The sequence below is a fragment of the Mercenaria mercenaria genome, chromosome 5 (assembly GCF_021730395.1).
Source record: "Mercenaria mercenaria strain notata chromosome 5, MADL_Memer_1, whole genome shotgun sequence".
NCBI classification, from domain to species: domain Eukaryota; kingdom Metazoa; phylum Mollusca; class Bivalvia; order Venerida; family Veneridae; genus Mercenaria; species Mercenaria mercenaria.
The window spans coordinates 37,270,933-37,289,746 of record NC_069365.1 but is presented as its reverse complement, the minus strand read 5'-3'; the positions used below and the strand labels follow the sequence as shown (position 1 = coordinate 37,289,746).

Below are 18,814 nucleotides of genomic sequence, written 5' to 3'. Positions count from 1 at the left end.
ACATACCTGTATCTAATGGAATCTCTATTTGTTCTAGGGGCTTTGTTTTTTCTCTGTCCTTCTGATCAGATTGTTTTGAGTGAATGCCTTTGAATGTAAAACGCCTCATGAAAAGGATATAAATCTGGTATAGATATATAGTTATTACTTATTTATCGTCTAGGGAAAGTTCTCTTCATACCACCCTTATTTAAAAATTGACAAAGTAATTGTTGGATTCATAAATAACGAAACCGGAAATATCGCTTTATTTTAATTTTGGGAAAATCAAACATTCATCTATGTGTTACTCATCCATCTAAAGTTCTGAAGAGGCAAAACAGCAGGCTAAAAGCAATTACCTTTTTATGTCCCTACATCAAAATAGCGGAGAAAGATCTAAGTTCAATCTCTACAGCAAAGAAGCTGTCCGAGAGCAATAAGTAATTTCAATTCCTATAGCAAAGAAACAGAATATTAAAGACTTATTTTCCATACATACAACAAAGAAATCAGAAAGAACATGCAACGTGGCTTTTTTTCAACATTCTGTCGTCCACGTATTTTGCATTAAATGCTGTCAATATAAATAAAAAGGATATTGAAAAAATATGAAAACATTCTAATTGTAACTATATGTCAAACTGTTCTGTGCAAATGCACCTTTATACATGCATGCACAGACTCCGGTGCATTTGTTCGCATATTTTTATTTTCAAACTTTATATGATGATAAGTAGGAACATTGTTGGCCAAAATTTCAGTTTCTCAACAATTGTAATATAAAATTCAAACTAAATTGTTTAATAACTGTAATTATAACTCTACAAAAATGTACTGATAACGTAAAACATTGTGATTTTATTGTCTTCTTCGGAAAATACAAATGCAGTGTTTAAATGTATATTGTGTTGAAAATTAGTTATACAGAATATCATTATTTTGTGTTTAGTAGAAAAGAAAGTATACCTTATGAAACGACAAACTGACATTCAAAATACAAGATCTCAGCAAAACTGGACAATATACGGCCGAAGTTCTATATCAGAGGAGAAGGAAGTAGAATTTGAGGGGGTATGAAACGGTAGGTTAGGATTTGGTAGTTTTATGCGGTTACGATAATGGAATATTAAGGTACAAGAAACTGAAAGTAGTTTTATATGGGGTTGGGGCTTATGTGTGCGTGAGAGTGGGGAAGACATGTGCATTGTTGCAATTGTCAAATCGTCTCATCACCACCCACCTAATGTATATTGCAAGTTAAAAAGCAAACACCTTGAAAAGTGTTTTTAAGTTGTGCGCCGGACTAAAAGGACAAATTTGACATTTGAACCTCATTTTATGACCTTGACCTTTGACCTATCGAGCAAACTTATGCGCTCAGAATATTATCACATCGCCATCTATATGCCAAGTTTGATGTCAATACCTTGAATAGTTATTAAGTTATGCTCATGGTACAAACTATGACTTACAGATTTGATCTTGTTGTGGCCTTGACCTTTGATCTACCGACCTGGTTCATGCAATCATGTGGTTGAGCATCGCCTCATCGCTACCTAACTATATGCCAGAATTGAAGTAAATACATTATACTAAATCATAATGCGGACACGAAATATGACGGAACACTATCACCTTTGAGCTTCACTTCTGACCTTAAGCTTTAATCTACCGACCTGGTTTGTGCACTCTGGACATTGTCGTATTGCCACCTACCTATATGCCAATTTTAAAAACAATACCTGAAATGGTATGGTATGCTTCGGGAAATATGACAGACAGACAGACAGACAGACGCTCGCGCCATCACGTATGTCCATTGTTTCCAATACAATTCTGGATACACAATGATATTGAAAGATACATGTATGTACATGAAATTAAAAGATAAAACTATAAGAAAAAAAGGATATGTACACAGTTAAATGATTCCAAAGTATATAACAGTAACAATAAAAGTGCATATTTTCTTTTCACTAATTTCGTAATATGATATATTGAAATGTTTCATATGAATTACATATTGTAAGTAGTATCATAAATTGTGCGCAGTCCAGTCGCGTAGATACACACGATCCGGAAAAAGACTTCTTTCAGGTTTGGTGTAATTATCGTTGAATCAGGTATGAATATATCATATTTCGTACTAGTAATATAATTCATATCCAGTATATCTGTGTATCCTCTTCTCGAACCTATTATCAGACTGTACGACAACGGGACGCCTTCAATGGTTTTGAAAACGCCGGCCCAGTTTACGTTAAACGAATTGCCTCTTCTTGTTATCGTTGCTGTGAGTCCTAAGTCGAAGAAATATAATAATTCAAATTAGGTTTACTCTGTGTGTTATTTATATGCTTAAAAACTATAACTAAAGTTATAATAGCATGCAATGCGAATGAAATATTATTGTTTCTTAAACAAGTGCATTGTTTAAAATGTTGCCGGTATTATCTAAAGGAAGGGTTTCACTTGTTATTTGCTGTCGAGTCCTTATTTAAAAATATTTCTAAGCAATCGGCGTGGCGGATACACATTAAGGAGCAGAGAACTGTACATAACGTTGAGATATGAAGTTAAGAAGAGTCTGATCTACCTTTATAAGGACAGTTTGCTAAAAAGGAGGTTGTGCAAAGTAGTAACATAGTACCTGTTAATCTGGGTGCGTGTCTTACGACCAAAAGTGAAGCATTCACAGATTCACTGATAAAAGAGCCAGCATTAATAGCTCTGACTTCTGCATTGATTTCTCCACTCTCCATATCAACGTCAGCGACTTGTACAAAATTTCTGTAAGTTTTAGTCCAGTAAGTAAAAATCGCATGTCCACTTTGAGTAAGACGATACTCGTAATAATCAATGCCAGAGAGGTCTTCAAAGCCAACCCATTTCAACTCTAGACATGTATGATTTGATTGTATGGGAAAATGTGATCCAACTCGAGACATATATTCTGAAGACTCTTCATTTTGTGGCACAAACGCCAATACTGCAGAATATGTGTCTGGTTTCTCGATTGAGGCTACTAGAGGCTCCGTAAATATCATTGTTGACAGTTCTATGTTATTTACACATTTTAGATTAAGATATAGGTGCTGTCCATGAGAAATCTGAATTTCGTTCGATTCACAAGATGTCAGCGACTGTGAGATCCAGACTGAATGAATATCAAACAACCCTGGTTTATTGCCTGTAACAAACGATAACATATCTATGGATGTTCAACAATTGCGATATTAATCTATTTAAACAAAAACGTTACGTTAATGATTATTAAGAACACACTTTTAAAAGTAAGAGAGAATAAATTTAAGATTTAAACTACTTTAGAAAAGGGATAAAGGGTAATTTGTTTTGGATTACAAAATTCAACGTTCAAATTTAACCTTATCAAAGGAAATGAATTGTTTTGAAAGGAGACATTTGTCGGTATATTAGAGTAACAAGAGACAGTTATTTTTCCGAAAGCATATGTATCTTCATTTGTCAGTAAGTGTTAAAATGCTAAATAAAGTGCTGCGAATATAAACTCTATATAGTAAAGCACCATTTCCTCAAGTGGATGTCATTGAGCAAACAGCTTCAACTATCCAGACTTCTGAGCGATCCAAATAAAGTAAAGAGATAAAGACTGTAACTGAAGACCATATGAGTGTCTCGACCACATTAGACATTGATGCAAAGGCGAGCGGTGTTTTAAACTTTAATTACACTTACCTATAGAACAATAGCATTGTTTAATTCCACTTTCTTTGTCAGCAACATCCCATGTAGCCTGCACAATTGTATGTATTCCAAGGAGGCCGGATATATTAACTTGTACATTCTGAAGACGGCCAACCAGATTGTTGACGACAGGGGAAGTATGGTCAATAGTAATAGGACCCGAGTGAAACAACGATCTGAGTCCTGCCTTGTTCTCTGCTATTGCGGTGACAAACACTTGGGTTCCATGAGGAGCGTTTGTATAAATCAAGTGTTTGTTATTTAAGTGAAAGTAATTTGACAGCGGTTTGATCTGAAATCCATCGACAGTTGTTCCAGCACCTAACTCAATCTGCAAAAGATGTAATGTGTATCAATATCTGGAAATTTGCAATAGTTTAGACTCATTTTCTAATAAAACAATATTTAAAACATAATATTTAGTATGCTCTAAATTTCTGTTCATTTTCCTAGTTAAGAACTTTGTAAACAGTGTAAAGATTCCGACTTTGAAAGAATATTGAGCATTTTAATATCTATGTAAACTCCATGTCATTGTAATAGTTTCTAAACTGTTTTTTCATCGAAGGTGTGATATTGGCGGGGTCAGACTACTTCACCAGCCGTGATTGTTTACCAACATTACGCTGGCATGCGCATTTTGCGTTCCATAAATATTAAGTTAACGGAATCAAATAATTATGACTCAAACTATGTGAGAACTAACTATTTTGATTAATTCCAATAAATTTTACCGAACAAGTTATTAAATATACAATTATAGTTATTATTTGCTCAAGTAATGCACATACCTTGCGCAGAAAGCTGTCTTCATCCTTTACAAGCAAGTGTACCGCTATCACGGAATGGGAAATCTGTGTCAGTTGTATAGCTTCGTTGCTGTCTTCGATAATCTGACTGCACTCAAACAATGTCATGTTCACCGTTATATTTCTTTGATCATCATTTTCTAATTTTAATGATATGTTCTGAAGTCCGGCATTTTGAGCGAAGAAGCTATGTTCAAAATTGTAACCCTGATTGTGATCTTTTACAGAAGGAAGATACATGTGCATTCGGCCTACACTGATTTTAATTTTTATTTGATAGTAATCAATGGAAAGCAAATTTCCAATTATCTTATATAACTGTTGCAAAGAAGAAGTATACTGCAGATTAATTGCTGTTTTGTCATTTCCACCCGTGACTTTAGATATCTGTCCAATATCCGAATACTTCTCACATCTGCATCCAACAGGCGGAGTGGTATCAATTGTTATACCTTTCGAAACAGCTACTGTACTAACATGTCCAACTTTGTCAACAGCTTTAACAAGACCGTAGTAGGTTTTCCCGTTTTCTAATGCTAAATTTTGAAACACATAATTTGTTCTGAGGCCAGTGTTCGTGGTGTTCTTGCTTTGGTTTGCATACGGCATATGCGATATAGCTGCATAATAATTTTGTATCCCCGAAAACGCATCCTGAAATCCATGCCATGATATACCGATTGATGAAGCCGACGACTGATACGTAGTGTTTCTATAATTCCGTGTGTTGAAAACGACGCCCGCCACAGGAACGTCCATGTCAATTACGAAACCATCCGATAAAGCAGATGTATGCAAACCTACGGTATTGTATGCCGTAACGGAGAAAAAGTATTTTGTACCGTGCGACAATGAAATATTTGCCAAAGTAATACTGGTAGTCAATCCAACGTTTTTTCCGACTAAATGTATCATCTCCTGAAATGAATAACAAATCACAATTAGTTCGAATCTTGATGTCATTGTCAACAGTAATCATCAACGTTCACGTGCAATAGTTTATGTTCGTTTTATTTCTTTTAAACTTTAACTATATCTTTTAATACAGATATTAATGATTTTAGAGATATCTTTTCTCAACGTAATCGTACTGTAACTTGAAGAACCCTAGGAAGCAAAGGAGCAGGTCATGCAAACTGAGGGAATTCATCTGGTCAGAAAAAAAAATAAAATGTGCAACACCTAAATAAATTTAACTTCAAGATACATTTAATAAATTTAATTATTGTATTATGAAAACAAATTCTGAACCTCACCAAAAGGGTATGTTCCTAATGATATAACGTAATATATGACACGCCCTTGCCGTTCAAGGAAGACGCCAGCCCAACATGCAGTAATCTTATCCATCCAATCTATTACGTCAAAATCGGCATTGCATAATTCATTCGAGTCAATTACAGATCGACCTCGACTTAATGATGGCGCCGTTTGGTCAACTGTGATCGGAGCCGATCGATAAATGGCATATGCACTTCTTGAAAACCAAGCTCTAACATAAATAACGTAATTTTCCCGTGCAATAAGAGTTTTGTTTACAGGGAGACAATGTACAACATGCTTTTGCAAACCGACATCGTTCCAAGGCCTTTCGTTTTTCAAGTCAAATATCCCTTCTCCAACGGGCTGGTCTTGTAAACCCATACTCAATTCAAAACGTGTTATGTTTTTGTTACGAATTTCATCATTTACTCTCCAACTCCCAGCTAAACAACAAGAGGACGCGGTTATATTAGGAGACATTCCATTCATTCCATTAAACACGTCAATGTGAGGAATAAAATGACTGGAAACGGACCCATTTACCTCTTTACAACTAATGTTAGTTTTAGCTTCAACACACGGTTGACCAACTATTGCACAAGTGCAATCATTATTGCAGTTCTGAATATCACATGAATGTTTTTCCAGTTCAAGTGATCCTTTCAGGTTAGCAGTATCTAATGAACTTGATGAAGATAGAACGGTTACCGAAACGCGTGCTAATGAACTGTTCAAACCAACAGAGTTTTCTGCCCATATTGTCAAAAAGAGTATATCATCTCTTTCTAAATTTTCGTTTAGAAGAAAGGAATGTTTGTTTTCAATTTCAGAACCATCAACGTTAACGGTAGATACGCCATTGGTCAGTTCTTGGCCACTGTATGTTTTACTAACTGTGATAAAATACCTTACAATACCAGATTCCTGGTCGTGGAATCCATACCATAATAGTGTTATATTTGATCTCCATTCTCCAAATGAGCTATTTAGGTTTTCCCATACCATTGCTGGTTTAAAACCGCCAAGATGTGGCGGAGATGAATCAATTTTGAGGTCATCACTTTTTTCGGAAGAACATAGGCCAGCTAGATTGCAGCTTGTAATGGTAGCAAAATACGTATCACCGCTATGAAGCCACGATTTGCCATCTAGATTTATGGTTAATTCATTTTCCGGTCCAAGTTTTACATGCTCCACTGGGGTGTGTCCTTCGTGATGTGTCTTAAGTGTGACATCATGATATGCAATTGGACTTTCATCATCATCAAATTTCCAATATATTTTAATAAGTGATTTATCCCATTGTCCTTCCTTTCCGGCAATGTTGTTGTTTTCAAGCACGAACGTTGGTTTGATTGACGTAATAGGTGGTGTTGCATCGACATAAAAGCTATCAGATGTTTGTCTGACATTTAAACGAACTTTATTGTAAGCAGTGACTGTTGCATACAAATCAGTTTGCCTTGGAAGGTTTAGACTGGTTTTAATAACATTAGACTGTAATAAACAGTTCATGTTTGGTGAAATGTCACAGTTGCCTGGTTTGGTTCCAATACACATCTCATAGCGATCAATGCCAGATTGTGGGTCATCAAAACCTGCCCATCTGACATGTACAGAGGACCTGCAATATATTAATATAATATTTATATGATTAATCTAATTTCAAGTTTAAAACAAAATTCTTTGAATTTTAAAGATCAGTCCATAAGAATAACAACAATTTCTGATGCTAAAACTAAATGGATATATTTCATGGATACAATAAAACACCTACGTATGTGATTGGAATTTTCGATGAAATTCGTCTGATCCGATCTGAACGAGGCCTTGTATCGGCGGCGAATTGTCAATAACTATGCCATCAGATACACGGGTTACACAGAGACCGGCATAATTACATGCTTCAACTGTTGCATAATACTTCTGTCCAGTAATGAATTGAGAATGCCAAGAGATATCTAAGGCAAACATAAAGAAACGTTTAGTGTAAAATAGCTTCAAGAAATGGTATATTAAAAAGTAAGTTTTAAATATATATAAAGTTGAAAACAAAATGATTAGTTAGTAAATCAAAATTCATAATTATACTAAATTCAACAACAGACCAATTTAATTTTACAATGTTTCAATTTTAAATGAAGACAAACAGATTGTATAATGAAATTTTTATGGCTATAAAAATATTGTAATTTTTATATATTTTGCCAGCAAATGATAAAAAAAAACACTCACTTTAATGGCGATCTAATTTAAAAGACGATTTGATCTTGTCTATCAACTTTTAAAAATATAAATGTTACACAAACTTAAACTATACCACGAAGATCAGGAAAATTTCTTACCTCTAAATGGGAACGTCCAATGTAACATTCGTTGATTTATGGCTTAACTGATTAGAATCAATACCAAATTTCTAATGTGATGCTGTGAAATCAATAAAATTCGAGGGGGGCTAAATTTCAAGAGTTCAGTGTTACCGTTACTCCAGACTTTTAAATCCTAACACCCATATTCTTATTTCTTTCCTTGACTGGTCTATTTTGCCTGACATAGCCCTATGACATAATTTGTCGACATAGCCAAATAACGCTGGGCTAGGAAAGGCCAATGTATTAAAGATCTTAGAAAACTAATATCATGGACTACCAGAGTGCAACATTCGGATCTGGTTAATTTTCTCATTCAGTCAACCAAAATGTCTGTTTGTTTTAAAATTTCACTTCTTGGAGAACGTTTTACCCTAAACATTCAATGTTTGTCACTGGTGATTTCTCTTTGACAGGTGAGGCGTAAAATAACTGCATGTTAGCTGTATAATTGACAAACGTAATCTATCAGGTTCATAGGTTCATGCATTTACTAACCGTTAATTAATTTGTAAAGTAGCAGCACATTACTACAAACTACATACACTACAATAATGTAGTACAAAGCAGTTTTATAAAGATCAGCCGTCATTTATTGTTCAGGTAGTTTTGAACTTTTGAACAATAGTTCACTTATAATTACATCTTTTGCTAAAATCACTAAGATGAATCATGAAATAATTAATAATTCTCCCGAGGCATTGGTGGCCATGAACAGCTGTTAATACAATCTGTCTGACCTGTGGTGATATTTTCAAATACATACAATTTGTTGCAGTTATATCCTATGTCTGCAGAATGCGCAGTGAACAGTAATTATATATTTCAGTATATATCTTTTGGCGGAATGGAAATAATTATGTATATTTGTTGTACATGTTAATTGTTCGCAAAATCTGACCGTATCTGAATTTGTCAACAATTGGCTTTATCCGGCTACACCAGGCCAGGTCAGGCGAGGTCAGATCACATATTAGAACATGTCATACTAATCAAATAGGATTTACCTTCTAAAGCTGCAAAATACGAATTCATATCCCCAAGATGTAGCAATTTTAGCAGAAACCACGAAAAAATAGGAATGCAAAAGAAATTAAACCGTATAACAGTTACTAACTGTTATTGTATACTAGAAATTAATCAAATGTAACGTTTTAAACATGCTGTTCTAACACAATGTTCTTGCTGTAAATATTCTATAGACGTATTTTACACGTTCCATCTTACCCTTTACTAATCCAACATCAACAAATGGTTCAATGTCACCTAAGTAAGCCTTTGTGCCAAGCCCAATTCGATAGTAAGCTATTCCGGTGTGGGAATCAATAAAACCCTTCCAGTGCGCACCGATATCATCTGTTTGATAGTCATCATCTTTCTGTGTTAATGATATGGAAATTATCGAGGCATCACCACAACATACAATTTCATTTTGAAATATAGAACCTTGCGATATAAACATCACGTTTTGCTAAAATCCAAGTAGAATAAAACATTTTTTATTATCTTTACGGAAAATTGATCGTTTCACCACAGTAAATAAAGTAAACGAAACAGTATTTATCATTAAAAAATAAAACAAGAAAACCTCATTTTCCCAAAGTCCATCCAAGACGTGCACACCAGTCGGAGGCGTCTTGTCAGCAATGAACTTCAAAGTTGCAATTTCAGATGCAAGTCCAGCTCTGTTGACAGCCTAATTTTGATTAAATTATATTAAATAAAATTATTAGTGCACTGCTATTCTGTGCATTACGAGTGCTCACATGTCTTGTATGTGCGGAAACAAACTGATAAATATCACACACATATTTTTTTCCATAGAATATCTTAGCGTTGTTGCATAAGAGTGAGGTTTAGTGCTGACCGTCATTTACACACCTATGCAAACGCTGCCGTAACATTTCGTTTCGGGCAGATTGTGTTCTTGGCATGTGGTAATTCCTATCGAATACTAACATTGTTTATATGCAAATTTTCTAGAGGCCACATTATGGAAGGAATTCAATGACTTTTGTTTTATTGCATATATTTTCTGACGCTTTCAGGACAAAATGTGCTGTAGTTTTCTTAAGTAATCTGTACTTACTTGAATATGTATAAACTGTAACTTAGAAATGTTGCCACAATTTTTAATCAAAATGACGGATAAAAGCTAATCATTTGGCCAGGGTAAAATATATCCCACACACTGAGATAAACCATACAAGGACAATATGCATTATAATGCCTATAAATATCCATACTGTGAATTCGACTTGTAGGTTTCTAGTACTATACCGGAGGTTTACTAAGTTATAGCAAAAGGTGTGTAAATGATTTCAGTGTTGTTATATTTTCCACTACCTCTCACAGTCAAACCGAGTTTGCTATTATTTTGCTTGGTTGCATTCTATGTTTTCAAACGGTCTTCTTACAGATTTTAGTAACTATCACATCAGCAATCTTAGCGTACCTTATGGCAACCGTAAAATGTTTCCCTGTACATGATTCAGTGATGTTATATTTTCTGGTCCTTTGCGAGTCCCCTCAATATTCAGGCTTTAAAAGAGTACGCGTTAAGCTGGTGCTGGAGGGCATGAGGAGTGTTGCACTACTTTGCACTAACTTTCATGAGCATACACAATCCAACCAATTGGTTATCAGTTTGCCTGGTTGCATTCTATGCTTTTAAAGGCTCTTCATAATTACAGTTTTAATTCAGATACTTCATTTAACTCACTTACCTTTGCAGCTATATAGTATATGTGTCCATCTGTTATGTCTGTACCGATCAAATTTAGATCAATTATCACATCATGGTAAATCGATTTTGGCAGGATGTCCATAAGGTAAGGTTTAGATCCAAGCCAAAGTTCGAAATAATCTATGCCGCTTTCGTCGTCCTTAAAGTCTGATAAATGAACTGCTATCTCATCTTTGGATACGTACAAAATATTGCCATTGTACAAATCGTAACTCACAGCTTGTACCTGGCCGCGTGTAGGAGATGAAATGTCAACAATATATGCATTTGATACTGATGTTGCAGAGTTGCCAGCGTGGTCTCTGGCTGATGAAACAAAGAAAACAATTGTAAGTTTATTCTGTTTATACTTTTAAGAAAATATGTCATAAATGTTTTGCAAACTCTTCTAGGGATTACTCGATTTAAAAACAAATATGCATCAACAGTAAAATTCATTTGAAGCCTATATTTTTCTTTTCACTTACTGGCTATATTGTCAATATATGCAGTTGCCGAGATCTGTAATAAGTAGATTACTAGGCTTTTCTTGCCTTATTTAATTAGTTTAATTAATACTCAATTTTACCTCTATCGTTCTGTAGAACAAGTTTCACTACAAAATCAGGATGTTATAAACCCAGCAAATATCCCAAGAATTAAACGTAAATGACGTCGAATTAAATAGTGTCAATAAATGGCTATGCTATTTCTAGAAGGAGTTTCTGTTTTTCTAAAAGAAGATTGGTGTTAAAACTCACGAAATTAAATAATGGACAGAAAATTGTCAATAAACAATGGAAAATTGTGAACCCTTCCTGGAGAGATAATCAAATAATAATTAGCACCTTCTGACCCTTAAATGTTGAAAATCAGAATCAAAGATTCGGAAACCAATACTTGTGATATTATAGGGTCGCTTTATGTGTGATAGCTTATTCAAAAAGAATTTTCAATTTTTCTAGCACTTGAACAATCTTACTAACGTCTACATCTACGGAGATACTCCCAACTATCAAGTTCTGATTATAACTGGGAGGTAACTAATTTTGGCACACGTCTTGAATTTTCATTTATTTCAAAATATTTTTGTCAAATTTTGCCAAAGCAACAGAATTATTAACACTTTATAACTCCTTATGTTGCACGCATGTAATTCAAACGAACCATTTTATAGAAGCGAATATACATGTACTGTTCTGACACGGATTTTCGAGCTTTTAAAACAGGTATAATTGAACAAGACTTAAAAAGAGATTGCCAAAAATGTACACACATTGATAAGAGCAAAAACCCATAGATTCTACAAGGGTACGTGCAGGCCAATTTTCCTTTGTATTATTTTTATGCTGATGCATGCCATTACGAGCTATAATATTATTTCTTGCTTGATCTTAAAAAATTCTATATCTAAACACCAACTGTAGTCATATGCATAACGAAAACAAAAATACACCTCTGACAGTGAAGTAGATAATTGATCCACCAGGTAAGTTTATGCCATTGATAACCACACTTGTCCTGAGTCCAACATTCGTAAAAGTCTTTATGTCTTCCCCATGTGGGCGACTTCCTAGAAGAAAAAGCAGCTACATCGATGTAAAATATCGTGTATCTTCCTTATTTGGCGGACTCAATAAAATGTAAAGTAGCTACTTTACGATGGAATCAAATGTCTATCTTAAAATATTTAAAGTAACAAGTGTTAGACACAAAAGATGTTACAGTTAAGAAAATCTAAAAGTGCAGTCTTGGATACATTATCAATTATCTTGGATACATTATCAAGCTATTTGGAAGATAGATCAACATAATCATATTTCATTCGTACCAATAGCATAACTGTAAGTTCGTATGCTGTCTACATAGCTGAGGTTTGGAGCATCTATGTCGTCTACGAAACCATCCCAGACCAGTTCAATGGAATTGAGATTTGTCAGAAAATTATCAGTATTACGAACTTCTACGTGTCCAGCGCGTGGAGCTTTGCTATCAAGCACAAAGCCATTACTGCATGATTTGATTTCGTTTAGAGTTTCTAAAAACAACTCCCTTTCTATAATTGTCTTATTGGAATATGCACATATGTAGTAAAATGTATTAAGTGCTATAAACTTTCGATCAAAAGAGACATAGCCGGTATCGGTTGTTTTTGACGCAATGCAATCTTCGTTTAGCTCACATCTTTCGGGTGCATGATTTTTTACCATTAGATACCAGGTGACATTTCGCTCTGACGCATACAGAATGACTCCCATAACTTGCGTTTCTTTCGTCCCGAAATCTAATTCGTTGTTGTGTAGAACGGTGTAAAGATGTCCAATATTTGAGCTTTGAACTACCTTAAAACGCAAACACTTAAATACAAATAATATGGAAGCTTGAAAAATAGTTATCGATACTAAGAAAACTTTCAAATTATATATAATAAGTATTGTGGTGATCTGTGCAAGTATTATATATAAATATGTTTAAGATATGAAAAAAAAGTTTATTCTAATCTCTTATATGTAGCCAAGAAACAGATACTTATAATGCAATATTGTTTGTTTTCCAAGTAGTTGTACGTTACTATATAGCGGAAGACAACAGCAACACATCAACTCAAAGTTATAAATATGGACACAATTTTGATAAACATACAATTTATTAGTGAATCAGTTTATGAAAGCAAACGTTATTCCCAATAACCTTTTTAACATTTTCCCAAGCCTTCGTGTTTGCATCAAATTCATAAACTGTGCCAGGTTTGTATTCTCCACTTAGTGTGCTGTCAAGACCTTGACAGGCAAAGCCTTCGTTACCAGCCTCGTCGAGAGCTCTAACACAGCCAAACATCGTTGAATGTAGATGTACTGGTATTTCAATACATGAATGAACCTGGTTAACAACAATGCACAAAATTGGATAAAACAACGACATACTTCAAATCACAATGGAAAAGGTCTATGGGAAAATACTTAAATCTTCTTTCCACGTATATTTAATTCAAATCATAATAATAATATTATTTACAGTATTTTAACGAGGCAACAAGTTTTGTATATACCTGATATATTTCCGAGTCATTAGCTCTTATTGTATTCCATTCAGTGAGAATGTGATTTGCTGCATTATCCTGACTTACGACCCACTGATAGAACAGAACCCTGTTGTCACTTCGAAAGGCATCCCACTCCAATTTTATCGTGGTACAAGATGCACCAACAACCTTTTCTAGATTGGACACGTGAAAATTACGTGCTTCTGGAGAATTGGCAACGCAAAACAACCTTGAGAGCACTGGCTCGAGACATTGTGCATTAGAACATTGCTTTACGGCCACATTATAACACTCTTTTGCTCTCAGATTTATATCGGCGAATGTGTGTTTCATTATATTTGATGAAGATTCATATTGTGTGAGGTGTACTTGAGAATTATTTCCTATCTTGTGTTTCGCGTAAACAATAGCAGATTCAAATCTTAAACTGTGATCTTCGTTATCTACATAGAACCAGTATGCAGAGATAATATCATTTTTACCAACATATAATGCTGATGGACACATTTGGATATGTATTTGACTTTCCTTATTGATAACATCGCCGTTTGAACTGATGTATAGAACCGGAGTTTTAATGAAAGGCACAAAAGAAAGCGAGAAATTGTCAGTCGTGTCCGTGAAGATGATACCGTCATTTGTATACACAGAATCAATGTTACTTGAAGGAAAAAAGAGCTCGTATCGTTTGCCAACATCAGCCGAAAATATAACAGACAGATTTGCAGCTGTTGAATTTCTAAACGCTGGCTTTATGACGCCGGTTGACGAGCATTGCTCTCCTAAACGTACATTCAACGATTTCATAAGCATATTCTTGTCTAACACGATAACACCATTTGACACTGACGTAGTTTCACCACCGGAACAAGCGGCTTTTACGAATGCAAAGTAAGTTTTTTGAAATGTTATGTTTGAAGAATGTAAACAGTGAAAACTCTCAGTGCGGTTTAGAACTGAATACGGAACAATGTTATTTGTCGAGTTGCTGGACCCAACGCCTACTTCAATTTTAACTGATTCGTGATGTTTGAATCCAGTCCATCTAAAACATAATGTATTTGGTGTGAAATGTACGTTGGTATCTTCTTTGATATACCTACGTTCTGGATCACTGTCAATTACTACAGCATGGCCTGGTGGATATCGTGAAGGTATTCTAAATGTGTCGGTTGTTACAGTCAGGACATGTCCAGCATTATTATACACATGCATATGAATGTAAAATGATAAACCAATGTCATTGTCATGTATTTGTAGCCTTCTAATAGGGTATTTGAAACATTCACCGCTGAAATGAGGGCACGGTAACGACATTTCGAGGTTCCACTGTAATAAAGGTGTGACCGAGATGCTGTCATGACCTAAAATAAAATTTATTCTGGTTTTTAAAACAACTGTGTAAAGAAAAATCATCCTTTTTTAAAAAAATAGCTTTTCTACTTTGACATGAATCAAAATTTAGTTTGACAGCAAATTGTAAATCATGAATTTCATAATAGGTAAAATATCGGTTGAAAGTTGCACTGTATTACACACGCATATACATTAAGCATATTATCGAGAGTACATACCACCGAATACTTTTTACTGGTAAGTGAAGCTATACATGTATATATATCATCAAATACTAGTACAAAAATTATACGTTAAAAACTTTTATCTTCATCAAAATGGTGAACTACATGTATTAACAATTTCAAGTTTGAAAAAGTTTCTTCCCTTCAATCAAAACAATCAGTATGCTAGTGTCTGATAAGGGCGCTTGAAATGTACACAACTATGTAAGGTAATAAGTATTTCACAGTTGTTTGAACCATCACATAGGATAAATGAATCTGTTTATACAAAATATTTTCAATTACCTATCTCAAAGTATATTGAGCTGATTTGTTCTGTCTGTTCGATGTCGTAGAAAGTGTCGTTTGTCCAACCAACAAGTATATCTTCTTCGAGAACATCAACCTTTGGAACACTGTTACAAATAGGTGGCGTCTCATCTATAAGGATAGGACCAAAAACTGTAACGCTTTCTACGCTGGCTTTGTTGACTACCTTAAGAAATATGATAAACAATTGTAGAATTGTAAAGTTCTGTCTGGCCAAGGCAACGAGCAGCTAGACCTATTCTGTATGTCTTTATTTCACTTTCATGATCTATAAATCCATGCCAATGAATAAGAAAAGTGTCACCGCTTGTATAATCGATGTCATTACTATTTTCTGGACCTGAAAATACATAAATATGCATTCTTCCATCATTTTGTATGAAAATTCCTTCGGTATTTAATTTATTGATTTCCTTTTAAAAAAGATTCTTTCAAACGTTGGTGATGTATGATATTGTTAATAGAATTTCACCTTAAAGGAAACAAGTATTATTATAATTGCGATCTTTATTCTTAAAGTAATTAGCATAATAGACATAATAAATCTTTTATGTAACACTCCATACAACACAATGTGTAGTTACCTTCATAAACAATCCCAACTTCCGGTGGAGAATCGTCTACAAGAATGTCTACATGCTCGGTATTATACAAATGTGCATGGTTGGTCACTTTAATTGTAAAATAGTAATTGCGATTATGATTCCCCTCGTGTTTATGAATTGCAACAAGCTTATTCAATGGTACTGTGTAGTTGAAGAATTCGCAGAATCCAACATCTGGACAGTAACATTCTACAGCATTGTTAGGGCAGGATTTCTAAAATAAAAGTATATATTATTGCTTTTAACTGTATTGAATTGAATTGAACTGAATGTGTCCAGTCCATGAGCACTAATTTATCTTTCTATATTGTAATGGAATGACCACATTTTACCAGTTTACCTACTATATTGATTTAAGATTACGTGATGGCACATACGTGTCTGCCTTATCAACGCCTTTAATTATCATCATTATATGCATTTAATCATATACACCCAGTATTACTTTAAAAACAATCACTTTAAAATCTGGTTATGATAAATGTTTATATGTTTAAGATATAACAATATACTTCGTTGATAGCTCCTACTCCTAATGCTCCTGACGACAGTTTAGTTCCCGACTCAGTAATTCCAAACGTCCATTCCACCATCCTTATCCCACTGTGTCGGTCAAGGGCCTCAAAATATAGCTGCATAGTTGATAAATCAGTTTGATGATGTACAAACAGAGTTTTATATCCGTCCTTTCTAAGCCATATATTATTTATATGTGGTACGGAACGGTCTATGTGCACTGTTCTGTTTTCCTTATACGCGTTGCCCGCAATATCAATCGCACGCACTACTATTGTGTAAGTCTGACCATCTTTAACTTTGAAATTGTTGCAATATGATTGGTTTTTAAATTCTGGTACGGCGATCTCGGAAGTAACACGTCCTTCATTTATACTTCAAGAAATCATAAACCTTACGATTCCATTCACATTCGAAGTTCCTGAGACCGGTAATACACCGCTGTTTTGTTCATAGATGCCTGTTATAAGTCCATGGGGATACGGCTCAATTGGATTCAACAAAGGGTTTTCGAAGTAGAAGCAATTCATAAAGTGATCCTTCCAGGAAATACAGATGTCATGGTGGTGAGTTTGCCATTCTAAATTGGTTTCTATTGAAGCTGATGTTATTTGGAAAGGTTTGTCTTCCCATGTTTCAATAAAAGAAGTGTTGTCGTACAGAAGAAATTGTCTTGCGTGTCTAACATTGCCTACTATATCTTTAACTTCTAATGTGATACAGTATAGTCGTGGTTCGTCAGGAGTGAGGTTTAGTAACATGTTGGTCTCATTAAATGCAACTTTTTTCGTGTATACATTGGACAGGTCAACTTTTAGCTTTCCAGGAGACGGATGAACCTCGTTCACAGTTATCTGATAACTTTCAATAGAAGAGGCCTGAACGGATGTGCCACCAGATGGTATAGGATCAAACCAGCCAGAAAAGGAAACCCTTGTAACAGTAGACCGTGTTATGCGATTTTGAAGTTTAACAGGATCATAATGGCACGCTCCGGTTTCTTTGCAGTGTTTAGGAGCTGTATTGTCATATCTATAACAGATTTCCCGCGTACTACGGACCTTCTGATACGGCACAGCTGCAGATACGGCATGTGTTTCCAAGTTCTTGCTTTTTAAGTAGCCCCCAGCTAGTGCAATGAATTCAAGGCATAATCTGTGAAGCAATAACAAAATGCTACACGTTTCTTTCTTAAAACACCGACTAAGTTAAAATGATGTATAAAGTATGAACAAATAATTTGGTAGATATGATATCATTTCTACGCATAGAGCTACTCCTGAGCAAACAAAGAACAGACAGATACTACACAACTTCAAGCAAGTTAAATTAAAGGCATGCATTATATAAATATTTGATCGCATTAGTATGATACATGTTTTACTGGTCCAAGGTTGTTAACTGTTTTTACACATCTACACACAAAGACTTTAAAAATGCCTCATCCATATATAGAAAGTATTTCATTTCTAAAACTTCTATTCACAAATTGTGATATTCATTTATAATTATTTCTTAAATCTGATCCAATATGGTGGTTTCTTCTGTAATACTTGAAGCATGACCGTTGTCACTTGTTCGCGTGTAGCTCGTGCTGAAATTCATGTCATATAACCTTCTCTGCACTTATTTACTAAAATGAAATTTCATTACAAGTTCACAACTGAAGGAAGTCTTTTTTCAAAAAAATTCTCGACTTTTATTAGATTAAAAAAATCATTAAAATCATTATTGACTTTTGTAACAACAGGCCTTCATCAATATTTTATCGAAACTTTTACTTTTTTAAAGCCATAATACCTAACTTTATCCAGTTATTTCGATACCGTAGAGTCACTGAAACCATACTAGGAAACAACCTACGTAAAAATGGTACTAGTAGCTTCC

At 34.6% G+C, this 18,814-nt stretch overlaps 4 protein-coding genes across 6 annotated transcripts; all 4 read right to left on the bottom strand.

Annotated features, from left to right (window-relative positions):
* Positions 1-240: 240 nt before the first annotated feature.
* LOC123556900 (uncharacterized) lies at positions 241-5,281 on the bottom strand. Of its 2 annotated transcripts, none has more exons than XM_053543219.1 (4): positions 4,500-5,281; positions 3,700-4,039; positions 2,633-3,172; positions 241-2,282 (listed from the first exon to the last, which is right to left on the bottom strand). In XM_053543219.1, exons 1-4 carry the CDS (start codon positions 5,274-5,276, stop codon positions 1,999-2,001), a joined length of 1,941 nt encoding a protein of 646 aa, XP_053399194.1. In that variant the 5' UTR covers positions 5,277-5,281; the 3' UTR covers positions 241-1,998. The 2 variants fall into 2 exon arrangements, with proteins under 2 accessions (XP_053399194.1, XP_053399195.1); XM_053543220.1 differs by having other exon boundaries at positions 241-2,273.
* LOC128546211 (uncharacterized) lies at positions 5,278-9,505 on the bottom strand. 2 transcript variants are annotated; one of them, XM_053543217.1, is made up of 4 exons: positions 8,126-8,503; positions 7,558-7,741; positions 5,774-7,404; positions 5,278-5,435 (listed from the first exon to the last, which is right to left on the bottom strand). In XM_053543217.1, the coding sequence occupies exons 1-4, from the start codon at positions 8,151-8,153 to the stop codon at positions 5,278-5,280; spliced, it is 2,001 nt and encodes a 666-aa protein (XP_053399192.1). In that variant the 5' UTR covers positions 8,154-8,503. The 2 variants fall into 2 exon arrangements, with proteins under 2 accessions (XP_053399192.1, XP_053399193.1); XM_053543218.1 differs by lacking the exon at positions 8,126-8,503 and adding an exon at positions 9,377-9,505 and having other exon boundaries at positions 5,774-7,741.
* A 55-nt stretch (positions 9,506-9,560) lies between these two features.
* LOC123558304 (uncharacterized) lies at positions 9,561-15,964 on the bottom strand. Its single transcript, XM_053543216.1, has 7 exons — positions 15,783-15,964; positions 13,924-15,281; positions 13,566-13,754; positions 12,706-13,216; positions 12,331-12,447; positions 10,876-11,201; positions 9,561-9,845 (listed from the first exon to the last, which is right to left on the bottom strand). Exons 2-7 carry the CDS (start codon positions 15,232-15,234, stop codon positions 9,621-9,623), a joined length of 2,679 nt encoding a protein of 892 aa, XP_053399191.1. The 5' UTR covers positions 15,235-15,281; positions 15,783-15,964; the 3' UTR covers positions 9,561-9,620.
* Positions 15,964-17,055, bottom strand: LOC128556970 (uncharacterized). Its single transcript, XM_053543221.1, has 3 exons — positions 16,924-17,055; positions 16,391-16,625; positions 15,964-16,146 (listed from the first exon to the last, which is right to left on the bottom strand). Exons 1-3 carry the CDS (start codon positions 17,047-17,049, stop codon positions 15,974-15,976), a joined length of 534 nt encoding a protein of 177 aa, XP_053399196.1. The 5' UTR covers positions 17,050-17,055; the 3' UTR covers positions 15,964-15,973.
* Between the last annotated feature and the right edge of the window lie 1,759 nt (positions 17,056-18,814).

What these genes read in the sequence shown, in the direction of transcription:
- LOC128546211 (XM_053543217.1), bottom strand. Translation starts at nt 8,153, where the DNA reads ATGTTACATTGGACGTTCCCATTTAGAG. An exon ending in TTGGACGTTCCCATTTAGAG is followed by an intron (nt 7,742 to 8,125) that starts GTAAGAAATTTT and finishes TGTTTGCCTTAG; the next exon opens with ATATCTCTTGGCATTCTCAA. An exon ending in CGAAAATTCCAATCACATAC is followed by an intron (nt 7,405 to 7,557) that starts GTAGGTGTTTTA and finishes AATATATTGCAG; the next exon opens with GTCCTCTGTACATGTCAGAT.
- LOC123556900 (XM_053543219.1), bottom strand. Translation starts at nt 5,276, where the DNA reads ATGGACGTTCCTGTGGCGGGCGTCGTTTTCAACACACGGAATTATAGA. An exon ending in ACAATGCTATTGTTCTATAG is followed by an intron (nt 3,173 to 3,699) that starts GTAAGTGTAATT and finishes CGTTTGTTACAG; the next exon opens with GCAATAAACCAGGGTTGTTT. An exon ending in ACACGCACCCAGATTAACAG is followed by an intron (nt 2,283 to 2,632) that starts GTACTATGTTAC and finishes TCTTCGACTTAG; the next exon opens with GACTCACAGCAACGATAACA.
- LOC128556970 (XM_053543221.1), bottom strand. Translation starts at nt 17,049, where the DNA reads ATGCAGCTATATTTTGAGGCCCTTGACCGACACAGTGGGATAAGGATG. An exon ending in GAGTAGGAGCTATCAACGAA is followed by an intron (nt 16,626 to 16,923) that starts GTATATTGTTAT and finishes CTTTTATTTTAG; the next exon opens with AAATCCTGCCCTAACAATGC. An exon ending in AGTTGGGATTGTTTATGAAG is followed by an intron (nt 16,147 to 16,390) that starts GTAACTACACAT and finishes ATGTATTTTCAG; the next exon opens with GTCCAGAAAATAGTAATGAC.
- LOC123558304 (XM_053543216.1), bottom strand. Translation starts at nt 15,234, where the DNA reads ATGTCGTTACCGTGCCCTCATTTCAGCGGTGAATGTTTCAAATACCCT. An exon ending in AACTTACAGTTATGCTATTG is followed by an intron (nt 12,448 to 12,705) that starts GTACGAATGAAA and finishes TTTTTCTTCTAG; the next exon opens with GAAGTCGCCCACATGGGGAA. An exon ending in TATACTATATAGCTGCAAAG is followed by an intron (nt 9,846 to 10,875) that starts GTAAGTGAGTTA and finishes AATCAAAATTAG; the next exon opens with GCTGTCAACAGAGCTGGACT.